Genomic DNA, 25820 nt, shown 5'->3' with positions numbered 1-25820 from the left:
TTACTACCTACACAGTTCCTCTGGTAATTTAAGCGAACGTCCGGCATGGGTATCTGTTCTAAGTCAGCACTGCTCATGGACAACCCATTTCCGGAAAACTTACGCTGTGCCGTACGACTGCTCGCTCTCCAGCTCGTATCGCTTCTGTCCAGCAACACCGTGGACGTGCAGCCCGCTTGGTAGTGGAGGCATGCCACCAGGACCTAGTACATCCTTTGCGAGTCCGGTGTTCTTCTCAAATGCAACGGCCAGTCCCTTGGCACCTTCCTCTTGCGCAGCTACCAGCGATTTTGTGCCTGCCTCGCCAATCAGCTCCTGCTTGGGTGCTGCCGCGCTTCCAACTTCCAGCAGCGCAACTGCGTCAGACTGCGTGACAGTCGAGAGCCTGGGGTATCGTCGTCGCACGTCGCGCTTCCAGTATGGGTTCTCGGCGATGTCGGCAGCAGGAACAGTAACAGGGTCGTCGTACGCGTTGGGGTCGAGACCGCCTGGGGGTGGGTTGCGGAATTGCGGGTTCATGGGGATACCCGTGGACCGCTTGGGGTCGAGCGCGAAGAGCCTGTTGATGGCGGCATAGATTCCAGTGGGCTGAACGGTGTATTTCTGTATACATACGATTAGTACTTCCTCCCGAAGCGGTGGATGGCGGGAGAGGGGCGGCAGGGCAAAGGCACGTCGAGATCGGGTCATGGGCGCCGTACCGAAAAGACCGTAGTCTTCACATTCTTGGCCACCGACATCTCGAGAGCGCGTCCTTCCAGGCAGGCTGCAAGGGTCGAAATAGGTCAATGGGCAGGTGTCGTGCTGTTGCGCGTTTGGACAAACTATAGTGACGCTTGGTGATGTTCGTGAAGCTCGATGTCTGCCAAGACGGCGCTATCCGCTTTGATACTCGTGCCTTCTCATTCGTCGACCATTCACCACTCGAAAGTCGTCTACACAGCACCGCAGTATGCTCATACTCTTGCGCTACAACTCTCGAACATGAGCAGCTTTTCAGTCATCTCTTGTGACGTGCCCATATGTTGGCGCATGTGGATTCCTCGTTCAGCTTGCCACACGATCAAAATGCGTCGTAACCATGAGAATAGACCAAATCTCACAGCGCTTGACGTTGACAGGATGTACCAAATCCTCCGATACATGACGTTTACGATGGCCAGTTTGCACCCGTAGGAATCTAGTTTTCTCGAACAATGGTTCAAAGATTCCTCCTTAGCCTTCCAATCCTTGATTCGGAATTCGCTAGATTGGTGGTACGAAGACCTTCCGCTTCATATCTTCTCTGACCGCCTGGCTAGGTATGGTTTTGAATACGTATCTATGCGCAAATTTCAACTTCGTATGCATGGTTGGGAGTGATGTCGCATCCCTGGAAAATCATGACAGTTTCTGGGCAAAGACTACCGGCCCCTGGACTACATTCACTTCCCCAGCATACTACGTCAAAAAGTCGTGGTTCCTTCTATAGTTTACATCGGCGATCTTCCTTACCATTAGCGCTGCGGCCAACATTCTTCTGCGTTGCTTGATGCACATATCAGATTTCTTAGGCAACATCTGGGTGCTGACTAGAGACTCGCCGTACATCGGTGTACAAACACCTGCGAGCAGTATCGATGGCGCTGAACGTTCGAGGCTCTTGAGAGACAAATGGGTCAAGATCCAAGATATAAGGCCTGAGGGTGCAGTGGGGAGGATCGCCTTCAGTGATACGACAAATACAGCGCCGTTGCGAAAGAATCGGTTGTACTTGTAATGAGCATGATCTTAGCATATCTAGGTGACATGTTTAATGCTTGATTCCGCAACTCATCAACTATAGTCACTCTTTGTAAACCTTGCACCTGCATATGCATCTATAGCTACGCCTAATGCGAAATGAGTCTTGACCACACACTCTAGCTCGATCTCTATACCTCCCATGCTTACGCGCAGGATATCCGCGCCCTTCCTGGCCGCGAAAAGTAGGGACAGCACCAGTATCCGCGTTAGCGTCCTCGCTTGCTGAGGTATCCGTCCCACGTGATTGGAGTGGTGTAATTTGCACGACTATCCGACGTTAGCCGTGACACACCGGAACGTATACCCAAGACACCCGCTCGCCGATTATGCGATGAAAAGGGCACGAGACTACTCCACAATGCTGATGCACTTTGTCATCGCGATGGATTGGGAACAGGGAGGGTATTGGGGGAGCTGCGGATGGTGGTGGAAGGCAAATGAGTACTTAGGGAGCTTATCTGCACAACTTTGTAGCGGATAGTCAAGCGTTGTACACAAGTTGTCCATCAAGGGAATATTTGTGGCAATGAGCTTTGGTGCAAATCAATAACATCGCATACTCAGCTTGCTCAAAGTCATCGCCAATATGGCAATTTTATCCCTGCTGGCTTCCATCTTTGGAGTGCTGCTTCTCTACGTACGTTGCTCCGCGTATCCGCTTCACTCTCAACTAACATTACACCCAGATATTCGGGGTCATCGTCTACCGCCTGACCTTCCATCCCCTCGCCTCCTACCCAGGACCCTTCCTTGCAAAGATCACCGACATTTATCTAGCATACTATGCCTACAAAGGTTCCCGGCACCTTGCTTTCCACCGCGCACACGAGCAATACGGACCTTACGTGCGCCTTGGACCTAATCTGCTTTCCGTCAACACCGCCACTGGTCTCAAGACTATCTATGGATTCCGATCAAATGTCAAGAAGGCATCTTTCTACCATGCATTTCCCAGCACACCAAAGGCCGTTAGCGTACATAGCGCAGTCGACAAAATGCAGCATGCGCGCAAGAGGCGAGTCATGAGCCATGCATTCAGTGACTCCGCGATCAAGAGCTTAGAGAAATACATCCTGGCCAACGTACGTGTCGGTTGCGAACTGCTTGGACGCAAGAGCAACAACTGGTCCGCTGAGAAGGGCTTAGCCGACGAGAAAGATGGTGGCTGGAACGACGCGTGGAATGCTGCACATTGGTGCGAGTGGTTAGTTTTCGACATCATGGGTGATTTGGTATTTGGCAAAGCTTTCGGCATGTTGGAAAGCCCTGTCAATCGGTTTGCGACACAGCTGGTTGGTAACGCGGCACACAGGCATCTCATCTGTGGAACGCACCTTACCATCCACAACTGGCATTTGGACAAGCTCTTCTTCCGTAAAATTGCAGGCCAACGAGCGCAGTACATGCAGTACAGCAAGGGCCAAGCCATGGAGCGCACGAAGTTGGGCGTAGATGTCGACCGTAAAGACTTCTTCTACTACCTTCTTAACGCGAAGGATCCGGAAACCGGCAAGGGCTTCAGCATGGATGAGCTTTGGGGCGAGTCAAATCTGCTGATCATCGCGGGTTCCGATACGACCTCGACAGCAATGTCTGGTGCCTTCTTCTACCTCGCACACAACCCTTCAGCGATGCAAAAGGTCTGCAAAGAAATTCGGGAAGCTTTTGCTGATGTTGAAGAGATCGTGACTGGACCCAAGCTCAGCGGCTGCTCATTTCTGCGCGCCTGCATTGACGAGACCATGCGTATGACACCCCCTGTCGCTGGTGCTCTCCCACGAGAAGTGCTCTCGGGTGGTATGGACATTGATGGTCATCATATCCCCGCCGGCGTCGACGTGGGCGTTCCTATCTACACGATCCATCACAACGCCGATTACTTCCCTCAACCTTTCGATTTCATCCCAGAGCGGTGGCTTTCTGATCCTTCCGCAAACCCGCTTCACAGCAGCCTTCAGGCAGCGCAGTCAGCATACAATCCCTTCAGCATCGGTCCCCGTGGATGCATTGGCAAGGGTCTAGCGTATGTTGAGCTGACGGTGACGATCGCAAGAGTGCTTTTCTTGTATGATTTGAGACTAGCACCGGGCACAACGTTGGGTGCTGGAAGCAAAGATTTGGAAGTCGGAAGGACCAGGGCATCTGAATATCAGATCATGGACGTATTCGCAAGCAAGAAGGACGGACCAATCCTACAGTTTAGGGCTAGAGCATAGTTTCATAGCAATAGCACTTGGTCGCAGTACTCACTGACATTGGTATTGGAGATAAGAGCACTTGTTGAGCTAGGTATAACTTGATATTCGGCGTGGGAGCCTGCACTTAACGCCAATGATGTTGTTCATCAACATTGCTCCAGAAGCTTAAGCATATTTCTCAGTTTTTGGACATTATGGGTGCTTGCTCGTACCTGGAGAGTGGAGTATCTTTTCGAAATGGTATACCTCCGGTCCAAATCAACCCTCTGGACGTACCCGCTCGAGCTCCTCGAGATACCCGTCTCGATCCAGACGATCGGGCCAGCCATGCTTCCGTAACGTTTGACTCACAACCTGATTTGTAAACATCAGTAAAGCATCATCAATCTCAACAAGACAAAACATACACTTCCGATCTCCCATGTGTACGGCTGTACTGTCCTGTTCCAGGAGTTGTTCCCCTTCGGACAAGGAACCATTGTCAATCCTTCAATTTCCTTGTAGATTTCGTCAAAATATTCTCGAATGTCATGTGGAACAGACCCCAAAAGCCAAGGCTCATCCTTTGGTGGCTCTACATAACCTGTACCCACTGCATGTAAGATGCCTGGCATGAATGTTAGTCCTCTGGTGGTCTACGTGTATAGGTCATATTGCCAAACCTTTCGTAGTATCCATTATCCACCATGTTGCATATATGTCTTGCGTCAAGGCAATGAAACCAGCTGGCCAGTCTTCAGGACTCGGCATCAACAGTTTGTCAAATAGCTGTTTCCCTTGGCATTTTTCAACAGTCAAGGATTTGAACGGCCAGGTATCGCGTAGATAGCTAAGATGTCGGGTTTGGAAGTATACTTCGTCTTTGCTGTCACCGTCGAGCTGTTTGATGTAAGGTAGATGCCGGAGGAGATCGATTACTTCCTCTGAGCGGCCGAAAGCACGCATGATGTCAACAGCAAGCTGCTCATCGCTCCAGCCTTCATCTGGAGGGTACCGGATCTCTGCGGAATCGAAGTAGGCTGATCTCACTAAGAGCTCGTAATGTCGCTTGAAACAACAAACTACCACATCCCGATCGTAGGCCATTGCTGATGTTGCGGGCCGTGAGGATTGTGATAGACCGTGAGAAAGAAAGTCAAAGCCATAGAGTAATCCAAGTTTTCCCAATGTACAAGCCAATGGCCGTTGCTACACAAATCAGGCCTCGTTAGGAAGATCTAGAGACAATTCTACGCACTCGTGGACAGTGGTGTTCCTGGGCTAGTGGCCCGTTGCCGTCTTATCGATAAGAATGGGACACGCCAAGGATCTTTTTCTGTTTAGTGCGATCGTTACGAGCGGCGACCTCGAATCAACACTACTTGCTGTCATCAACTCCGAATATACAAACTGTCAGACTAGGATTTGTTGTGTTGCACGATGGCTGTACCAAGGTTACTATCGCGCGGGCGCTGTTCCTTTCCCCTGGCGACACCGTCAATACGCGTCGCTCCATCACTTATCCCATCGATCAGAACATCAATTTCAAAGCGAGGTTTCACTGCCAATCAACGCAGCCGGGAAGACATTGTTCAGACTCCATCGAGAGGGCCAGAGATCGCACTTACTGATGCACGCGCTCCGTCAACGTCCGCGGGCTCTTCATCAGAAGCTGTCATGATGACAGTGCCAAAACGATGGGCAAAAACGGACATTGAACAGATACTACGTTCTAAGGGATGCACCATGTATGTGTCACGAAGCATCTACGCTATACATCTCGTCGTATGAATTTTGAGCTAACGGCCAATTAGCAAGAGATTACTGATGCGTGTTGATCGCTTCACTTTTATGAACGCTATCACATGTTTCGTCGAGCTTGGTAGTGAAGCAGAAGCTACCAAGGCCATTAAGGAGCTTAACGGCTTCGAGGCACAGGGCAAATCACTGGTTGTTAAGCCCTTGAACGCTGACTTCAGCTGGGAGAAAAGTGAGCAGCGGAAGGGCGGGCCTTTTGGCTCTCGCTACTTCATTGACGAAGGCACCGCTGCATATGATGCTATGCGTCCGTTACTTGAACGTCGCCGCATTGTACTTTCGGTCGAGACACCCGGATGGTCCACAAACAAACGCTTTGCCGTGGCGGTACAGAACGCAGAGACAATCATTGAGCGACAATTCGGCAAATACGGGATCGAGTCAGTCAGCGGAATGTCGAGGTTCGACAGAGGAAAGACACATGAGCCGAGTTTTCTATGCCTCATCGATTTCAGGACCAAAGAGGGCGCGGAAAAAGCAGTCAACGATCACCACGACACGCAAATCGAGGGCCGCTTGACATGGCTGAGACCTGCCCAACCTTCTGCGTGGAGGATTCATCAAATCCAGAAGGTAGTGGGGCCAGAGGCGTTGAAAGCACTACAGGAAAGCGGTGTGGTGCCCGAGGACCAAGAGGTTTACGAGGACAAGTTTGTCAACCCACGGCCGAAGAGACGGGAGAGACAATAGCAAGACATATCTAGCACAGAAAAGAGATTCGCTACATGCGTGCATATAGTCTTGTGAGAAGACCAGCGTTCATCACACATTCGAGAAATGGTTATAGAACAGCTATGGTTTTGCTCAACCTACAAGAGCCTTTGTCAAGACCATGTACTGCTACTGCCGACATGTTTTGTATGGAAGCACCTGTTATAAAATCCGTACATTAGCCAAGAATTTGACGCTATATTATGAGGATGGTCCGGCTGGTCGATAAACAGGTAGGTAGTACATACTACAAAGCTCATGATGGCTAGCAAATTCTCTATATACATCGCGAACGTCCTAGCTTATGCACCAGAGACGCTCTGATGTCCTGGTACACCTGATTGTTATCCCATGCATCACGCCGTCCACATTCGAGTAGTACACGAAGGACTAGGAAGTCCATTGTGTTCGTCAAGAACTACCAAAAGGCGTCTGTCTTTTTACTACCACTTGATGCTTTCTAGCTCTTTGGAATCACTCTCTTCCCATGGATATAGTTGCTCCGAAGCCTTGATCAACTGCTCGTGTGCATCCGATCGCGGCTTGATTGAACAGCAGAACGGCACCGGATGACTGATCGCACCCGGCTCGAACTTAATTTCTGGCTCCACGATTCGACCGTTCTCGTCAACAGACTTTGTGACATTGAAAACAGCGAGAGTTTGCGCGATAGTGATGAAGAGGGCGTTATCTGCAACATATCGACCCGGGCATATACGTCGGCCGTAACCGAAGATGAAGTTTCTTGGATCAGGCTCACTTTTGTGGGTTGGTGTTTCGAGAAAGCGTTCCGGTCTGAAGACCATTGGGTCGGGGTAGACCTCAGGGTCATGGGTGAAAAGCCAGTTGTTAGCCAGAAGGATGGAACCCTTCGGAATGCGATATCCGCGGCAAGTGTCCTCTTCCGTGCTGCAATGCGGAAGACACATAGGCAAGACAAGGTGCCAGCGATGCGTCTCTTTCATCAAGGCGTAGATGTAAGGAAGGCTCTCCCGGTCTTTACTGCCGGGAAGTCGTTCTTCGCCAATGACGCGATCTAACTCTTCTTGAGCCTTCTTCTGAACTCCCGGGAAGATGCTCATGGCAAGGAAAAATGTCATTATTGCGGAAACGGTCTGGCAAAGAATGAGTAAAGTTCATTCAGCGAGTTCGCTCGTATGCGACACTTACAGTGTCAGCGCCACCTGTGTACAGCGTCAGTGCCGTCCATTTATGGATGAACTCCATCTCGGCATCCAAGGATGTGCCTTCGATTGCTTGCGATAAGAATGATGGCGAGTGTCTCTTCTCGCTCATTTGCTTCTTGACGAATTCGTAAGGCTGGTTAGTACACTGTCGGAGCTGCGTCGCCATCTCTCTGGCCGTGCGCTTGAACTCCATTCCTGGTAGCCACTCTGGTAGGTATCGCACTTTTCAGGGTCAGAAATGGTTCCACCGCCGAGGGGTGATACTCACAGAACGGGAACATATCCACAGACCATCTTCCGGGAACTGTAGCATCAGCGAACTGCTCCATGGTCTTACCAGCTAGATCGACGAAGGGGTCATTGCCTTTCGGTATGGTAGTATAGCCGTACGTGATCTTCAGGATGACACTGCCAGCCTCTTTTTTTATATGGTCGAAAAGCTTGTCGGGTGAATCAAGAAGGTTGAGCAAGAAACGCGCGGCTTCCATCTCTTGAACGCGATCAACTACTGATACTGACGTGTTTGTGCTCACTATCTTCGTAATGTTCTTACGCTGAAGTTTCCATTCCGCGTCGTTCGGAGCCATAGCGGTCGCATGTCGCCAACCAACCCTGATCGCTCGATCAGCAAACGCTGAGTCATTTACCTAGACACCCTAATACGGGCTTATCACTTACATCTCACAACTGAATGTCTGCATTGGTCTTGAGGAGTAGATTGCTGAACGGTCGCGCAGCAGCTCGACAGCAATTTCGGCGTCGTTGATGATGATGAACGTTTGTCCTAGCACGGTGATGGAACTAATAGGGCCATATGTCTTCTTGAGCTGCGACCAATGATGACACTCAAGCACACCGGGCTTAGGCATATCGTTTATATTCCCGATGAATGGAAGGCCTTTCGGTCCCGGGGGCAGGGGTCGTGCGTCTCTTGTTCTTGAGTACAAACGGAACGCATACAGTATGCTGAACATGACCAAAGTCACCAAAAGACTTGGGAAAGACATGAGTGCCATGATGGCGATTATGGGGTTTGGGAGATGGTATGGCTGTTGGGTAGTTTGCGAGCTCTTACGCGGGGTTTAAATGGAAGATCAAGTGTGCCAGGATCGGTCGCCTCGATGCAAGGTGGCATGTCGCTTAGCCTACCCACGTTATCTTATGCGGGATGCAGATGCATAGTCTTCGGTTTGTTGTATGGATACTCCCGAAATGGAGCCATTCACCGAACAGACTGCGAGGGCTGTCCAGTAGGATATGGAATGTTCGCATCGTTGATCCTGCTCTCAGCGCCCGACAAGGCCAACATACAATTTACAAGAACCTTAATTACTGATGCCGAAGGCAGCTTACATTCCAGAGTCATAAAGTGCTTAAAGGAGAATCGCGCAAGTGCCGGATTCAACATTGGTCGAATGGCATTCTGAGAAGCTGGTGGTGAAAGGGTCACATCACAACGACGTGCAATCGGTAATGACTGTGCAAAACTTTTCTGCGTGATTCTCACTGTACCTTGTGTCCCTAGCTGTTGTGGTCGTGTTGATGCATACGGCTTGTGTCAGTCCTTACAACTGGAGATTCTGCGCTCTATGTGTCGTCATGTGGAGCTAGCCTTTTTTAGCAAATCAACAGCGTGTTAAGCACAGCACCTCATATTCCTACTATATTCTGCTCTCTACAGTTTGATACTCTCCTTGGTCAAACAACACCGAGTGTATTGCTGCAGCGGCCAATACACCATGGAACATGATCTCGGTCCGACCTGTCTTTCGACCGGAGAGAGCGAATAGATGTAAGCCCGCAATCTGTCTGGCTTCTTCTCCGGGTACTGCACTGTATTCCGTTCGAGAGACAACTGATCGACACGACGTTAGTACGCAGACAGATCAACTTACCTTGCCTCTTCTCCAGCTCCTGACGACTTGTGCAACAGCACATACGAACACGTCTGTCTCATTACCATAGTCGAGTTGGCCTAAGCCACGAATCACGGTACAGTAGTCTTCGATTACAAGCCTTCTGTCCTCCTCCTCACACGCAGATAAGTTCGTGCTGGAGCGACTCCTCTCTCCTATTACCTATCCATGTTCAACCTCCGAGTCGTTGGAAGGCTTCGAGATCTTGAAAATATGTTTTCCACGCCACAACACTGAATGATTAACTCGATTGAATCCAGGTCTCTCTGTCTACTCTTCTTTTTCCCGAACGTGCCCCCAAATTTTATTGAGCATATAGACCTATTGCATGTTGTGACCGAGTCGCGACGTAGTTACTAGGCGGCTGGTCTGCATCACAACTTCTGGCGAATTGATCTAGAAGTGGAATTTTGGGCCGAGTAATTTGTCTGTGTACATGATGAGGACATGACTGAGGGCGTAAGCGATAGCCAAGTCGGTGGGAGAGCTCGAGCCTTTGTGCGAGGAGGACACAGGAACCTTGCATTACCTAGATAGAGAGTGGAGGGTCGGGACCGTACCAGAGAGTTTGAATTATCGTGCAAGGTAGCTGCAAGCGAATGCGGGGGGCGTTCGGCCGAAGCGGTTAGCCTCGGTATCGGGCAACATTGATGGCCGACATTGACGGTCAACCCCGAACGCGTGTTTAGCCACACCAAGACTTGAGCAGCTCTTACTCAACGCAGCCGTTTTGACTTGTCGCAGAATCACTGCTAAACATGAGCGCAGATGGCCAGACGTCGAGAGTTGTACCTCCCAGCCGGCGAAGAGACAAGCCTATCTTGAGCTGCACCCTCTGTCGTCGACGAAAGTGAGCGGCTTCGAAACTTGGCCTACCTGCCCTAAGGAATCGCATGCTAATACACTGGAGGTTGAAATGTGACCGGCAACAACCATGCAAGACATGCGTCGATCGCGGACTCTCATTGTCGTGCACATATGTTCGTAGCACCCCGACGCCAAGAGAACCCAAAGTCCCTACCAGCGTTCATGACAGGATTGATCAACTCGAGAAGCTTGTCACCAATCTTATCGGCGGCAACGCAGCTGATCTTGTTAATCCCGTGCTGTCTAGTCCAGCACAGGAGCAGCATCATGACGAACAAACAAACCCTGAACTTCCTGGAACTCCGGATCGCGTGAGGATCAGCGGCGACACCACAAGTTACACTAACGGGGGTCATTGGACAAGCATTCTTGATAGTGTAGGTGATCCTCAAGCAGTGACTCTTACTTCCCTAACGCCATCCCAGATCTCAGAGTTGCGCGAACACCTTGATCAAATCCCCACGTCAACCATTCCTAGAGATGAAGTACTGGATGATGTACCGGGACCAGAGCTGCTGTTTGGACGTTATCCGCATGCGACCAAAGAAGAACTACTCGCCGCTCTCCCTCCGCGATCAGAAGCAGATCGCTTCGTGAATACGTTCTTCGTATCAATGGAAACACACCCGAGTAAGCTCGTTACTCCGCTTATAAGTCACCAACTAACGCCTCTAGCCTTGATACACAAACCAACCTTTCTCAAGCGGGTGAGACAAAAGACGACTTATATTCACGAAATACTAATAAGAGTACAGTACAACGAGCTCTGGATACGGCCATTCGAAGCCCCCACCATGTGGTTGGGCGTGCTATATGCCGCGTTCGCGCTCGGCTTTCGGTTCCAAGCCGCAATGGACGCTTCTCAACCCAGTAGTTCCGATCTAGCTACTGATTCAGTGCGCATGAACTTTTACCGCGAAAAGGCTGTACAATGTAGGTGGTAAACCGTACGAGCTGCACGTGAATATGACTGACACGTTGATTCTCAGGCATGATCCTCGCGAACTATACCAAGACCCCACCATATACGATCGAGGCATTTCTGCTCTATTTTGGTACAGAGTTCGTTCGCTCAGTAGACAGCCAATTCAGCGTATACATGCTTGTAGGTATGATCGTACGCCTTTGTTTCCGCATGGGTTACCACAGAGATCCATCGAGATTCCCGAACATATCACCTTATAGAGGCGAGCTGCGACGTCGCAAGTGGCTTGTAGTCATGTCACTCGATCTCATTACTTCTGCTCAGGCCGGATTGCCGAGAATGATCATGCCATTCATGTACGACACTCAAGAGCCTCGCAACCTGGACGAAGACGACCTCCACGAAGACATGCTAGAACTGCCACCGTCAAGGCCAGAAACTGAGTTGACGCAGCTGCTCTACTCCATCATTCTCACAAGAGTGCGGCATCTCCAGGCACGAATCTTGGACCTAGTCAATACTACTTCTCAGCCACCATACCGAGAGATCAACGATATCGATATTGCTCTAAGACGAGTCTTCGATGGGGTACCACAATCCTCCATAGCCAGCACCGTCGAGGATTTTGGTAGCGCTCTGTCACCAACCTCTATGCGCCACTTGTATTTAGACTTGGCGTTCCTGAAAGCTGAGCTTATGTTGCACAGACCTTACCTTGTACTCGGACGAACAGATGCCAGATATACATACTCTCGAAGAGTATGTCTAAATGCCTCCATAGAAATGCTTGACTTCCAGAACAAGATTGATGCCGAGGTTCAACCAGGAGGCAAATTGTTTACTCCAGGGTGGCGGCTTTCTACCGTGAGTTGGTACATGTCTTCGGTCGTTGCACAAGACTTTCTTCTCGCGACTACTGTCCTAGTCCTCGAACTAGACGCAGACCCCATCCCTCCTGTTCTACAGGCCCCTGAGTCCACGCAAAGCGAGATGAGACTAGATCATGCACCTCCTACACGCGAGGAAATTGTAGCATCATTGCGGTCTGCGTACCGCATTTGGTCTAGAGCCAGTAAGAGGTCTCAAGAGGCGCGTAAGGTAGCCACAGCCGTAAAACTTGTCCTCTCTAGAGCGTGCAATACGAAGGAACAGGTTGCGGACTCTGCACAGAGTAAGTTTATTTGCTCCACTCTCTGTTCATGTAAATTGATTTGATCGAACAGCTACTGTCTCTTGTGCACAGCTCAACATTACTTCTCCAGCACCATCTTTCGACTTCAGCGACCCTGGATCTGCTGTTACCGCGCCAGTTCCTTTTGGTATGGGCAATGGTGCTTTCGGACATCCGTTCGACTTTGGCTATATGCCCATGGATTTAGACCAGCCTAACTTACCTTTTGACTGGGTAAGTTTGTCTTGCTTTTTTTTAAAAACTTCAAGACTGACTTACTATCAGAATGATGTGTTTTCCGATATTCAGACGCAGCCTTACGGTGAATATCCACCACGCTCGCTTTTCTAGTAGCAGGGTAGCTAGCCATAGTCCGTATCAAGTCTTCGTCTATAGTGGACGGCTGGGAAAATTTGACAAGCGCCAATGAGCAACTCCAAATTACTCACTAAGATGCTGAGAAGCTGCGATCGTCGGTATAGTGTTTCAGTTGCACTAGTGAAGCGCTTCTCGTTTCTGCGCAAACCGCGACCTCACATGTGCAAACAATCTGACCGCTCCTAAATCGGCTCAACACCCACAACGAACAAGTTCGAGTTTTCCAGATGTTGACGAACCAATCCGAATCCAATGCACTTGGAGCCGGTTGATATCCTCGGACGCTCACCAATGCGACGCTTGGGCCATGTCTCGCAGCGACGAAACAGGAACGTCGATCGCCAAATCCGCACATCAATCTCGATCCGGCAACTAAAATGATGTTTGAAACCACCGGTTTGTCCACACACGAGGCTGCAAGTGCCGTATCCGCGACAGAATATAGCAGGTCCGTCATGCAACACTATAATCATGCAACAAGCCTACCACGTGCATCCATGCAGGTCAAACATCGAGATTGGGTTACGCGATAGCGGAAGCAGTTGCGTCATACTGCGCACATGTCCAAGCGATCTACTTATGTTTCCTCTGACTCGCCTATATGTCTCCTGTTATGGACAGCACACACCTATTCTTATGTATTGACAACCGTCAATACTGTCGGTCTTACTCCTAGCGCCTGTCCGCCACACTACCTCTAGACGGAAAGAATGGATCACATAGAAGGGACCTTTTACTTGGAGAAAGAAATTGCAATCGAGCCTGATCTTGGAGATTTGCGAAAGTCCACCGACAAGGCTCTACCTGCGCCTCCCAAGACGCCGAAGAGGGTGTTGATGAAGTATCGCTTCTCTGCCTTCTTCCCAATCGCATTTGCTGTTGCGAGCTTCGTGCTTACGCTGGTGCTGGTGCTCGCAGGAAGCGACGAACACACTTTCGGTGGGCAGTACATGGTGGCTGTAGGTATTTAGCTAAACATTGAGGAGGTCAAGTGCTTACGGAAAGCAGCTGAACAGCTCTGCGGTTACCCAAGAAGGCAGACAGCCAGACGCGCCATCAACGCGATCGGAAGGTGTAAATGAAGAAGCGCTCGCAGACGTCTACTATCTTCATCTAAGGACAGTGTGCTCTGGGTCCATTTCGAACTCTCCAGACGACGCTTCTGACGTCGTCATTGTAGAACGATGTGAAAGCTACAGCACAGCCAGCGATCGTAAGTGAACCAAATCTGCAATGTGGTCGTGCCTCAGCTGACCGGACGTTCGTAGGCCTGTCGACACTGACAACGCCTGCTGTTGGATCTAGAGACTCATTATCCCCAATATTCCTAGTTTCTACGCTCCTCAATACCATGGTCACCATACTGGCCGGCGTGCGACAAGCGATCTTTGCTTCCTTACTCATCTCGCTTGTCGGTGCTGGGTTCTCCGCCGTCTCTGCTATTCCTGCCATCTTCTTCCCACACTCGAAACTCCTCGCCTACTTCAACATGTTTTGGCCAGTCCTTGCGAGCGCATTCGCCTTTGTCGCCGCCATCTTGCTGACGGTAGTTATTTCTGGCGTCTTTCTACTGGCTGGCGAGATCGTCGACGTCGCTGGCACGGACGTCGTTCAAGGTACATCCGTACTTTTGATCGTGTGGCTAGCATGGCTTCTCGTATCTTTATCGGTTGTTTACTGGGGTATTGTTTGGTTTGTGGAGGTTAGGCAGTCAAGCTTCACAAGGAGGAAGAGGAGCGATGACGAAGTGGGGAACTGGAAAGGCATTGGGAGGGAGATTAGGAGTGACGTGAAAGGTAGCAAAATATCATAATCCTTTACTAGTATATTGTATGTGATACTGAAATAGAATGGCACTGTAATGGCGTACTTTATAACGCGTGTTTTGAGTAGGACTGGTTGACTAGAGAAAAACTGCCCTAATCCGTAGATGGTGAGGTCGCGAAGAATGAGTACTGGAGTAGCTTGATATGCGAAATAGTTATCATAGTGTCCGGCATGTAGAATTGAAGTGAGTAAAAACGCGTCAACGGAAGCGTTCTAGAAGACGGGCCCAACGTTCCTGCGCTAGCGGGGTGGCGAGCGGAACGTGGTTATCAGCCAACCATGGGACGAGATGGCCCCACCGCCTCCGACTAGCGCCGAGCTCAGGGTCAAGTACTCCACAAACTCTCAGAGCTCAACCCCTCCGCTCTTTCCACCCACACACTTTCTGCAATTGTTTCCCACGACTGCCCAATATGCGGTCTTCAGTCTCTACAGCGACGGTGCCGTCCAAGGAGCCTGTGCCCCGAGGTTTCACGGTCAGGGCAGAGAAGCAGGAAGAGCCAATGGTCGAGAATGAACACGACCACTTTTTCTGGACATACACCGAGGAGCCGCACAGAACACGGCGCATGGCTATCATCAAGGCACACCCAGAGGTATCATCGATGCCAAATTAATTCAATCAATCACATGCTCATTCAACGCAGGTGACGAAGCTCTGTGGCCCTGAGCCTCTTACCAAATACGTTGTCCTGTTCGTCGTATCTATCCAAGTCCTATGTGCATACGCTCTGCGCAATACACCCGTTGTATCATGGCCCTTCTTCCTCACCGCATACGTCATTGGTGCTACGGCCAACCAGAATCTCTTTCTCGCCATCCACGAGATCTCACACAATCTGGCCTTCCGATCGCCATTGGCAAACAGGGTCTTCGCCGTCTTTGCGAACCTGCCAATTGGCATCCCGTACAGCGCCTCGTTCAGGCCCTACCACCTGACACACCACAAGTCGCTGGGTGTTAATGGTCTCGACACAGATCTGCCCACCGCCTTTGAAGCCATCTTCCTCGACTCGGTCGCCGGCAAGGCTTTCTTCGCGACCTTCCAGATCCTCTTCTACGCCCTGCGACCCATGTTCGTCTACGCCCTGCCAATGACCAAGATCCACCTCTTCAACGTCGTCGTACAGCTAGCCTTCGATTACGCACTCGTTCGATTCGCAGGAGGAAGGGCCTTGGGATACTTGATCATGAGCAGCTTCCTCGCCGGCTCTCTCCACCCCTGCGCCGGCCACTTCATCGCCGAACATTACGTTTTCGAGAAGCCCAACAAAGACGCTGCGAATCCCGCCAACAAGATTCCGCTCCCGGAAACATACTCGTACTACGGACCTCTGAATTTCTTCACCTACAACGTTGGCCTGCACAACGAGCACCACGACTTCCCTGCCATCCCTTGGACGCGCCTACACACCTTGAACCGCATCGCGCACGACTTCTACAAAGACTTGCCACAACACAAGAGCTGGGTGTACGTTTTGTGGCAGTTCATCTGGGACAAGGACATCAGCCTTTGGTGCAGGGTCAAGAGAGAGGAGGGTGGACGCAAGGTCGGTGCTGAGAGTGGGTGGAACGAGGAAGAGCTGGGCTCGAACGAAAAGAAGGGCCCTATTCCTGGTGTGTTATAGGCTATCCCTGGGTCGTTTGCATTCAAGGCGTTTGAGCGGCCTGATTTCATAGAGTATAGAATCAAGAACGATTACATGGTTACCAACAGGCGGACTGCACGAATTCACATCCTGTCTTTGAATCAAAGACGACCTTTTCTATGCTGACCGCGACAGCGCCAGTACTGTATCTCCAATACAGCATTTCTGTTGTATATCTCATACGGAGCCCACAGCAGCAAGCCGCCAACGTTTCCTTCCTGCCCACCCCACTTCTTCACAATAGAATCCCTTGGACATCGCCACAAACTGTATCCCCTCAAACAAACTCACCAATTCAGCCTGAGGCGACCCCATAGGAAACGGCTCTTTCGCCGGCACTGCCCCATCCTTCCCTACAGCATGTGAAGGGTAATGGGGGTAAAACATGAGATGGCTAACCCGCAGTTCCTTGTAAAACGGTATCAAGAAACCTAAATCAACATCAAAGGACCAACTCCATGCTGGCATCGGTGGAAGTGGGGCAGTGGCAGTGACAGGCAGGGTTCCGATTGTTACACAAAGTTCTATACCCTGTCTGGTTTCCTTGAAGACGGAACTCAATGCCGTACTCTTGTTCCCGGGTGTGGCTTTGACGTCTATAACGACATCTTTCAGAGCGTTGACAGTGGCGGAGTAGGTGTTACGTTGTACGGATATTCTTACCATGATGTCGCCTTCTGTGTCGGCATTCAGGAGGGGCAAAACAGGCCGGAGTATCCATTTGTACTTTTTGGACACTTCAATTCTGAAGTGCCAACCAGCGTGGTTTAAGAAGGAAAGGTTCGTGCGAATGGGATTTTCCGAGACGGGCGCATAGAACCAGCGAGATGGTGTGGTGCCTATAGGTCCGGGGGGAGTGCCAGATGTGAAGGGGTGTCTTCTTGGGGGTTGTGGTGCTGAGGTATTTGGCGGTGGTGCACCGAAAGGATGGAACTTTGGGGGCCGGAAAGGATCGGGAGGTTTTGGGGGGTTTGGAGGTTGCTGATACTGGTGCTGAAAGGGTCCCGTACCTCCTGTACCCGGTCGGTGGAAAGGTTGTTCTGCTTTCGTATATGAAGGCCTCACTGACTGCGCTAGAGTCTTGTCGTGTTTCGCTCGCTGTATAGGGTCGAGTAGGATCTCGTAAGCTGTAGTCGCTAGCTTGAATATCTTTGTCCGCCTCTCGACTAGTGCTGCTGATAGGTGCAAAGTTTTGTCGGGGTGGTTCTCCAGCGCAAGCTTCTTGTAGGCTTTCTTAATCGCAGCGTCGTCAGCTTGGACGTCTACACCAAGGATCTGATAATGGTTTGCTGGGAAAGACATAACTAAATGCGGAGAAGAACTTGAAGGAATCTCAGGTGGAGAAGACCATATGGCAAATGATCTTGTGTCGTAGAGACCTTGACCGAGACATGGATATACGCGCAGTGAAGGTGAAGGCGAATACGAAAGTCAGTGTGCTAGGCATAGCGCAAGCTTTGAAACGACAGGTAGCAAATGTAGTTTTGTCATTGTTACAAATGCGGCTCATTATCCCCCACTCGCTAGTCTGTCGTTTCTCTTCATTGCGCGCCTTTGCTATCGTCCCAACGCGATCGGAGCTCAGTAAAGAAGACACTTGCTTCATCACAGCTCCTCAATTCTCTCGACTCCTCTTTCTCTATTCAGTACCACCCTCACCATCCTACTTCTGTCGTCAAACAATCCTTCGCGCAGCCGCTCCAGGTATATCTCATAGCTCGGCATATAACCATCGATGAACGCACGAACCTGCTCATCTGACATTCCTGATCCTTTCGCCTCAATCATCTTATGCTCTTGCTGCAGACGCCATATGTACACATTTCTCAGGTCGTCCGTATCAATATGGATGAAGAAATCAAATTGCTTGGGTCCCATAAATGCATCACAGTAGCGCTCGAGATTCTCGTTCACCTCGAACAAATGCGGAAGTTGGTGATTCGCAGGGGTATTGACTGTGAGCTTCCCGGCTTTTGCCAGCGTATATCTTTCTTCTATGAAAGACTGTGGAACGGGCTGGAAGCCCACGCACCACCCTTCAAAGACGACAACATCCGGTTTTTGCAAGATTGTCGTCCATTCTGATTGGGGCGCTCTGTCGCCTTCGCCATTGTACTTGCTCTTATCGAAGCTCGGGATCTTGAGGCTGCCTCTCCCGTTGTATTTCTTCAAATCGGTGAAGAACTCTCGGGCTAGCTGCTCGTCGTGTGTACCAGGCTGTCCACGAGTACGGTAAAGCTTGTTGTTGGGATCACGATCCCGTTGTGCTACTAGCTCATCATGGGTTTTGTAGAAGTCGTCCAACGAAACAGTTATCGTATAGAGACCGTGATCCTGTGACAGGATCTTGACAAGCTCCGATGCCCATGTCGATTTGCCTGAACCTTGTAGGCCTGTGATACCAAGTACGATAGGTTCTGACGACTCTTGACGGCGGGACCGTATCTTTGGAAGTAGGACATCAAGCGTCCGACTGATATTGTTTCCCAGGGTAGACATGACGTGATCCTGCTCGTATATGTGTCCGCGCGAATTCGAGGTTCAACTAGTGTCTTCACGATGTTTTATACCCTGAATGTCATTTGAGGCTTGTATGAGCGGACATATATAGTCCGTAGAGACAACCACTCCTGCCCGCAGCCGCAACGATGTCGGCCCGAGAGAACCCCGCACCTTCCGCGAACCATCATCGCAGTCAGAACGTTTGTTGCCAGTGCAAAGACAGGGCTGCAAAAATGATAAAGAGATATTCCTACTCAGAACCATGCGCTCATCGTCGTACGAACATGCTCGACCCTGTCGTTATATTGCCTATTCTTCCGCCACCACCAACAACTACCTAGCACAACACCGCCGTGTCAAATCTCCACAACACCCAAACCAATAGCTCGAAGCGGCACAACACCAGGCAAATTACCGCTGCGGACTCGCTACCACGATCTAATGCGAGGGCGAACAGAAGGGGAGATGAATATTTACTGTGTTAGGAAAGTACAGAGAAAAAGTGTGGATTGCGGGATGCCATTTCACGGTTCCGATTGTCACAGTTCACCGCCTCTTACGCTGGTGAACCAATGTAGGCCATGGGGTTGAAATTGTGGTCGCGCAAGCGTTCCGGAGATGGCTACGGGAGTTGTGCGCTGCTTGTGTCTCGTGGTTCAACATGCTATTTTTGGTAGCTTGAGCGAAAGAAAGCAGAAAGAGTTCTGCGTGCGCGAGTCATGATATAGCTCGCGCGCGTACTACTGACTGACACCTTTGGAACCACAAATTCCTTTTCTCATATGACCGCAATGGCAGGTGCGGGATCCATACTCGTCAGTTTCGCCAGTCTTCCAGGCGTCATCTGGTACACCTCTGGCAACTCCGTTGCACCCCATTCTTCACCATTCATGAGCTTCACCAAGCCAGGCGCTGCTGTGAAGATTCGCGCCATACCACTGTCCGGGTGTTAGCCTTGCACTCCCTACCAAGCTATTGAACTTACTGCCCGTGGTGGCCGGCACAGATATATTGTCCAGGCTTTCCGGGTATTTCTCCGACGAATGGTACACCGTCCGCGCTCAGCCCAATGATACCGCTCCAACTGTACTCGAACCCTTCCCCTGGGCCTGTCGGGGTGGTATTCCAGCCTTCGAATTCTGCCTCTGCAAACTTCTTGACATGCTTTGTCACACTCTCCAGGTTTGCGATTCCGTCGTTGGTGCAGTTTTCTGGGTTCTGCTCAACCCACGCATCAAGCTCCTTTTGCCCTGGGTTGGAGCCGCCAAACATGATATTACCATCAGAAGACGAGCGCGGGTTGATACTGAACAATGCACCATCCGGTAGCAGAACGCCATATGAGTTCCCAATAGCTTTGGATCCGCTCAAGGCTTGTGGTGGTACGACCCTGTTGCACATATGCGGTTTAGGTGTGATCATACCGCGAAGTGATGGCTCGAGGGCTGCACTATAGGCGTTTGTAGCGTGCACAATCGTGTCACATGCGATGTCACCTCGCTCCGTGTGAACCACCCATTTTCTGGACCCCGTTCCGCTGGAGACCGACTTAGCAGTAGTGCGGGTTTGGAGGTTGACGCCCTTGGTGATATTGTCGCGCATGATGTGCGCCGTCAACTTCCACGGTTGCAAAGTTGACGCCTGCCATGCGTAACATGCTTTCGCACTCTTGATTCGGGACTTTTTTGCTGCTTCAATAGGATCGTGGATAGCTTCGATGTGCTCGACCTTCCCACCAGCTTCAACATACCTCTCGAAGACTTCTCTGGCTATCTTCGCGACTTCGTCATCAAGGGGAACGTCTAGGGTCTCTCCAATCCAGAGATCGCATGCCACATTATTCTCTTTGACGTACGCTACCAACGCTCTCCATGTGGCTTGCTCATTGTCCATGATTTTGAGGGCTTGGTCTTGTCCATACGCTTGGGCAAATTTCTCATAATGTCGCCACTGATCAGGTTTACAATGACCCGCGTTACGACCTGTCGCACCGGAGCAGAACTCCCGTGCCTCGAGGACGACGACACTCTTGCCAGGAAATGTCTCCAAATGCTGCTTTGCGACTAGTGTTCCCGTAATGCCAGAACCAATGATGACCGTATCAGCTTCGTGAGGTAGTTCATCCGTTGTGCGGTGGTCTAGTAGCGGATCGCATCGAACTTGCTGTAGCCAATACGAAAGTGACTGTCCATCCTGTTTTGGGAATCCTGTACGGCCGTGGCTTTGTGGTTTAGAGGCGTATTCTTCTACATTGAGTACAGCTGATGTTTCTGGAAGAGTGACGCCAGATGCGCCACCCATTCCAGAGCCCTCTGAATCCACTTGCTTCATGTCGATGTAAGTGTGTATGTGGAACTTGGCTCAGGCAGGACTGGAATATCAGCGCGGGAAGCACTGTAGTTTGAGACCACTACGGTGTGATTTCGCGTGTTGTGGAACCGCTTAATGACTCCTCGATGCTTTTGAATATTTCGGCTGGACATGAATCATCGAACCATGTGTTGAGTGCTGAGAGTGCCGCTCGGAGATAAGCTGCCGCTCGCAACTTCCCCGCAGCAGCATCCCACCTTGTCACTCGCACATGAGATTGCATCATCATCCTCTCCACTATTTCGAGTGGATCAAACTCCAGGATGCGTTGCTTCGACATCGAGGAGTGCCCGCGGATGATGTTCTAGAGCCCATTGAAGCGCTTCACGCCTCCGACAATGTCCATACTGTCGAAGAAGTGTTGCCTAAGGCAGCTGAAAAGGATCAAAGTGCCGCTAGATGTTTGCACCAAATCTACCGTAAGAACATCTAGATCGAGTGTTCAGACGTCTACAGCTACGATAGATAGCCCGAGAGCCTGTGCTTAGCTAGGAAAACGAGCTATAAGAGACTGAGTGGCCCAAGGCAGTCAACCTCGCCCACAGTGAATAAACAATGTGAGTAAAATCTGATTGGAACTGGCTCCAGCACGAGGATCAGATACGTCGTCGAGGACGCCAATAGATTGCCAAAGGCTACATGGGGGTATTGTGCCATCTGGGTATGATGGGCGTAAGCCAACAGGCAATTCTGGCATTCACATTAGAAAGAGGTTTTAAGTACGGCGGACATTGATGTTAGATATACGTTGTTGCGTGGGTGGGCATTCCATGTTTGCTGCGATGTATTGGAAGTTGAGAGAAGACATCTATAAGATGAGGTTCCTGACCATCGGTGAACGTGTGAGACAGATACATGCAGTTCATTTACAAGTAAACGAAACCTCCTATCACTCACAGAATGAAGGGCCAAAAGTAGTGGTAAGAATATCGAAGTAGCAATATTCTTCTTGATGATTCAGATACTCTAATAATGCTTATATAGTTCGTCTCTATCGTGTATGGGATGCATCATGGCGTCTAATATGCGAAGTAAAGGGTATCCGCGCCTTTCCCATGCTTTTGACAACGCCGTTAAAGTGACTTTTGAAGAAAGATATCCCACCCAGTAAACGCGAACGCTTGTAAGAAGAAAACGAAAGGACGTAAAGGAGTCGAGATGGATGGGAATAGATCGAGCGGGGATAACCGAAGGACCGTATGGTAATGTTGAACGGGTAGGCTCGCAGCACTTGCGGGCTGTCCGTTAACTGGAGGATATTGAGGACCACGATGCGGGATTTTGTCGAATCCTCTCAGATCTTGGCCTGCTTCAGGATCTTGCTATCCTGCTGCGCCTGTCGTAGCTCCAGGATCTCCCTTTGCTCCTGGAACACCTGTCTCGCGCGCTCGAGCACCATCTCGAAACCCTCCTTGCCCTTGGCAGCATTCTGCTGGAAGCGCTCAACAGTAAACTGCTCAATACTGTTCTTGATCTTCTGCCAGCCACCGCACAACGCGGTTATTTCAGCGCGCTGGGTGAAAGCAGTCTTGGTGTCGGGTGACGATGCGACAGGCTGGTATATGCAGGTCTCGCGGACGTTGAGGAGGTCGGACATTGTCATGTTCATGGAGCAAAGGGTGAGCTTCTTGGCAACGGGGTCGACATAGGAAGTCTCATAGACCATGGAGGTGTCTTGGGCGCCGAGGATACTTTGGATCCATTTCGGTGCTGATTGCCGACATGTGATGAGACGTTCTGTGCGAAGCTGTGTTGTGTTAGTTTTTTTGCTCGATGATAGTGGTGGGGCGTGCCGAATTGACATGTGAAAGAAGGAGTCACTCACGATTCCTGTCGCAGGGTCGACAGAGCGACTTAATGTATCAACGGCGATGACATGCGGTGTCTTCTCGTTCCAAGGGCCATATTTCTGCCAGTTGCTCGTCGAGACCTCTTCCCACGAGTAGTCGAAGTCGACTGTCTGCTGGAAATACTTCATTGTGAGATCGTGTGCGCGGTTATGTGGATCCGAGTGATGTGCGTTGTCGCTGCAATGTTACGTGTCGCAGCAATTCGAAAGTCGTGGTTCGACGGTATAGGTCGATGGGCTGCGATAGCTTTTGAGTGGGTTTTGGGTGGATTGTAGAGTGTGAAGGGTGCAAAAGGTTTGGAGATGGGTGGGCAAAGGCCGAAAAGCAAGCCGTGCGCTGGCGATAAACGATCGTCGGGGAAAGCGGGAAGAGCTCAACGCTTTTCACCGCTCGAGCCTTGTTTCTCTGATTCTCCGCAAAGCCGTCTCGGGATAATGTGCGGTGTGAAAAGCTGAAGAAATAATGCGCTGTCACAAAGGAAAAAGCAAGGGAGTCGTGGTTGTTTGATTTGTTGACAGGAAAGCAATATGAAACGAGCGTACGAGAGCCTTCTATCCGAAGTCACTCTTTCGGATCTACAAAATCTTGCCACGGGCAGCCGCCTTTCGACTTTTCCGACCAATCACAATCGAGGCGCTGACAACCGCGAGCTCGAGTCGTGTGCTTCCCTCAGCGGCGTCTAGGCCAGTCATCCCGACTCTCTCCGTATGACGTCTTATACCCGAATCGGCCAGGTCTCGTTGGTGGACTTGATCTAGCCTTGACGCAGGGCGTGGGGTACCTGAAGCTTGCACTGAAGATCTGATTATGTATCTGGCTCGCGCAACAAGCTAATAATCAGGGTCTTCCGGCTGTCGTGTGCGCGAGGCTGTCATTGGCGTGCAACGATGATCTCCGACGTCGAGGGCTTCAAACATGCCCAAGTTCCATGGGCCCGTGCCATTGGTGCATTGACGATACCATGACTGGTCAATGACGAGGTGAACAGTTCGAGAGGTTTGCTTGGACTGTTGACGTTCACGCGCTCGCTATGATGGGCTTCTCGAAACGATGTGATACAAAGGAGTATGAAGACCCAAAGGCTGGTGAAGAAACCTATCTAAGAGACCTCACAAGGAAATTACGCCAAACCAAGCCGTCTGCCAAAGGCTGATCATGTATTTCATGATTCTTCCAACCAAGTCTATCGTTGGTATCATAACTTTTCGTATGAAGCGCCATAACGCCGACCATGCATGTGCAAAGTGAAGAGCAGCTTTCGTCGCTCTATGCCATACACTCAAACCAAAGTGTTAATATCACCCCTTCACAGTTACCTACAATTCCAGGGCCTTCTTCGCCATGGCGAGCGCACCATCGAACGACTTGTTTCCTCCGATGAAGCCAGCAGCGTGGACAAAGACACAACCTGGGATACCAGAGACCTGGTCGAGCTGCTCATCACGAACACCCTTCCATGCATCTGGCAGATCCTTGCGGTTCTCGAAGCCGCCATTCTCCTTGCTGACGGCACGAATACGCCACTTGCCCTCGGGCTGGTCTTCAGGGAAAAGGACATATAGAACCTGGGGTGCGACACCCTGTGGCTGTTGAGTCTCCTTCTCGAAGTTGTAGAGATGGTCGGCCCATGGCATGCCTTCGGGGAGGACCAAGATGCGTCCCTGGGGATCGTACTGGAGACGAGCGTCGTACGCCTGCTTGACCTGGTGACGAGCAGGGAGCCACGACCGAGCGCGGTCGACGAGCTCCCAGCGGAACTGCTCCCCAACGAACTGAGAGGCTCTGTTGAAGCGCTGGTCCTCCTCCATTTGTTTGGCCTCTGCTGTCTTGGTCTCGTCCGAAGTGGGTGATTTGGGGCCATAGTTGTAGCGGTTGACTACACTGGCGATGCTGAAGCCGCGGTCCTCAAACTTCTTCTGTAGTCCCGCCTTGTCGAGATCATTGGGCGCAATGACGTTGATGCCGTTGTCGTTGGCGTCGAAGGCCTCGATGAAGTCGGTGTAGATCTTCTCGTACAAAAGGTCGCGGTCAGCGCCCTCCAGACCAGTGACAGCTGTGATGATGTCCTTTCCATAGTGCATGTATACAAGTCCAGCAGAGGAGAGCTTGGTGGTGTGGCCGGGGAAGACGACCTCGAAGCCGCGCTGGTGGTGATCGTAGCGCTTCTTGTCGTCTTCGTACTCGCCGCCTACGTCGACAACAGTGTGGCACTCGGCGAGGACGGCAGGGTCACGGGTGCGGACCAGTTGGGCATCGCGGTAGGTGGGCAGCTCCTTGAGCATGGAAACGGCAAGGGCCTCGTCGGCGTGGAAGTGGCCATTGTGCGTGCCAATGACAGGCACGTCGGTCTTGAGCTTCTTGGTGGGGCTTTCGGCGGACATTGTACGTGTGAAGGTTGTGAAGAAGTGCTGCTTGATTATGTTGTGGGTATTCCAAATGTTATGCGTAGGCTGTGCAAACAAAGGTCGTAGTTTGAACATGCAATTGCTGCTAGTAGAAGTTTCACATACGACGAGCGTCCCGCGGCGGGCAGCTTGGCTTGGCACAGGTGTCGGCGCGCTAAGCTAGCTGACCGGGATGTTGATCACCCGGGGATGTTGATCACTCACAAATCTCAGCACTCCCACACAAAACACGTGTTTATTTTCTTAACGTAGCTATAATTGCCACTCCGTACACATAGACTG

General features: G+C 50.9%; 12 protein-coding genes across 12 annotated transcripts; 4 read left to right on the top strand and 8 right to left on the bottom strand.

Annotated features, from left to right (window-relative positions):
- Positions 1-28: 28 nt before the first annotated feature.
- J4E82_003419 (uncharacterized protein) lies at positions 29-740 on the bottom strand (the record flags this gene model as incomplete). Its single annotated transcript, XM_051729706.1, has 3 exons — positions 29-53; positions 104-603; positions 735-740. 3 exons carry the CDS (start codon positions 738-740, stop codon positions 29-31), a joined length of 531 nt encoding a protein of 176 aa, XP_051590380.1.
- A 1631-nt stretch (positions 741-2371) lies between these two features.
- J4E82_003418 (uncharacterized protein) lies at positions 2372-4001 on the top strand (the record flags this gene model as incomplete). Its single annotated transcript, XM_051729705.1, has 2 exons — positions 2372-2422; positions 2472-4001. The coding sequence occupies 2 exons, from the start codon at positions 2372-2374 to the stop codon at positions 3999-4001; spliced, it is 1581 nt and encodes a 526-aa protein (XP_051590379.1).
- Positions 4002-4631: 630 nt separating this feature from the next.
- Positions 4632-5069, bottom strand: J4E82_003417 (uncharacterized protein; the record flags this gene model as incomplete). The annotated part of the gene is made up of 1 exon (XM_051729704.1): positions 4632-5069. The coding sequence occupies one exon, from the start codon at positions 5067-5069 to the stop codon at positions 4632-4634; it is 438 nt and encodes a 145-aa protein (XP_051590378.1).
- Positions 5070-5402: 333 nt separating this feature from the next.
- On the top strand, positions 5403-6470 carry J4E82_003416 (uncharacterized protein; the record flags this gene model as incomplete). Its single annotated transcript, XM_051729703.1, has 2 exons — positions 5403-5710; positions 5777-6470. 2 exons carry the CDS (start codon positions 5403-5405, stop codon positions 6468-6470), a joined length of 1002 nt encoding a protein of 333 aa, XP_051590377.1.
- Positions 6471-6934: 464 nt separating this feature from the next.
- On the bottom strand, positions 6935-8694 carry J4E82_003415 (uncharacterized protein; the record flags this gene model as incomplete). The annotated part of the gene is made up of 4 exons (XM_051729702.1): positions 6935-7606; positions 7662-7900; positions 7947-8290; positions 8357-8694. 4 exons carry the CDS (start codon positions 8692-8694, stop codon positions 6935-6937), a joined length of 1593 nt encoding a protein of 530 aa, XP_051590376.1.
- Positions 8695-10487: 1793 nt separating this feature from the next.
- On the top strand, positions 10488-12908 carry J4E82_003414 (uncharacterized protein; the record flags this gene model as incomplete). Its single annotated transcript, XM_051729701.1, has 7 exons — positions 10488-10838; positions 10887-11091; positions 11137-11168; positions 11217-11394; positions 11451-12557; positions 12610-12791; positions 12843-12908. The coding sequence occupies 7 exons, from the start codon at positions 10488-10490 to the stop codon at positions 12906-12908; spliced, it is 2121 nt and encodes a 706-aa protein (XP_051590375.1).
- A 524-nt stretch (positions 12909-13432) lies between these two features.
- Positions 13433-16390, top strand: J4E82_003413 (uncharacterized protein; the record flags this gene model as incomplete). Its single annotated transcript, XM_051729700.1, has 6 exons — positions 13433-13438; positions 13637-13894; positions 13944-14148; positions 14267-14731; positions 15198-15358; positions 15410-16390. 6 exons carry the CDS (start codon positions 13433-13435, stop codon positions 16388-16390), a joined length of 2076 nt encoding a protein of 691 aa, XP_051590374.1.
- A 71-nt stretch (positions 16391-16461) lies between these two features.
- On the bottom strand, positions 16462-17713 carry J4E82_003412 (uncharacterized protein; the record flags this gene model as incomplete). Its single annotated transcript, XM_051729699.1, has 2 exons — positions 16462-16484; positions 16942-17713. The coding sequence occupies 2 exons, from the start codon at positions 17711-17713 to the stop codon at positions 16462-16464; spliced, it is 795 nt and encodes a 264-aa protein (XP_051590373.1).
- Positions 17714-18016: 303 nt separating this feature from the next.
- Positions 18017-18910, bottom strand: J4E82_003411 (uncharacterized protein; the record flags this gene model as incomplete). The annotated part of the gene is made up of 1 exon (XM_051729698.1): positions 18017-18910. The coding sequence occupies one exon, from the start codon at positions 18908-18910 to the stop codon at positions 18017-18019; it is 894 nt and encodes a 297-aa protein (XP_051590372.1).
- Positions 18911-19691: 781 nt separating this feature from the next.
- On the bottom strand, positions 19692-21244 carry J4E82_003410 (uncharacterized protein; the record flags this gene model as incomplete). Its single annotated transcript, XM_051729697.1, has 2 exons — positions 19692-19851; positions 19899-21244. 2 exons carry the CDS (start codon positions 21242-21244, stop codon positions 19692-19694), a joined length of 1506 nt encoding a protein of 501 aa, XP_051590371.1.
- Positions 21245-22577: 1333 nt separating this feature from the next.
- Positions 22578-23261, bottom strand: J4E82_003409 (uncharacterized protein; the record flags this gene model as incomplete). The annotated part of the gene is made up of 2 exons (XM_051729696.1): positions 22578-23030; positions 23109-23261. The coding sequence occupies 2 exons, from the start codon at positions 23259-23261 to the stop codon at positions 22578-22580; spliced, it is 606 nt and encodes a 201-aa protein (XP_051590370.1).
- Positions 23262-24449: 1188 nt separating this feature from the next.
- Positions 24450-25613, bottom strand: J4E82_003408 (uncharacterized protein; the record flags this gene model as incomplete). The annotated part of the gene is made up of 1 exon (XM_051729695.1): positions 24450-25613. The coding sequence occupies one exon, from the start codon at positions 25611-25613 to the stop codon at positions 24450-24452; it is 1164 nt and encodes a 387-aa protein (XP_051590369.1).
- Between the last annotated feature and the right edge of the window lie 207 nt (positions 25614-25820).

This window comes from Alternaria postmessia (genome assembly GCF_024291825.1).
Source record: "Alternaria postmessia strain BMP 2775 chromosome Unknown scaffold_15, whole genome shotgun sequence".
NCBI classification, from domain to species: domain Eukaryota; kingdom Fungi; phylum Ascomycota; class Dothideomycetes; order Pleosporales; family Pleosporaceae; genus Alternaria; species Alternaria postmessia.
This window is presented reverse-complemented; position numbering and strand designations above follow the sequence as displayed.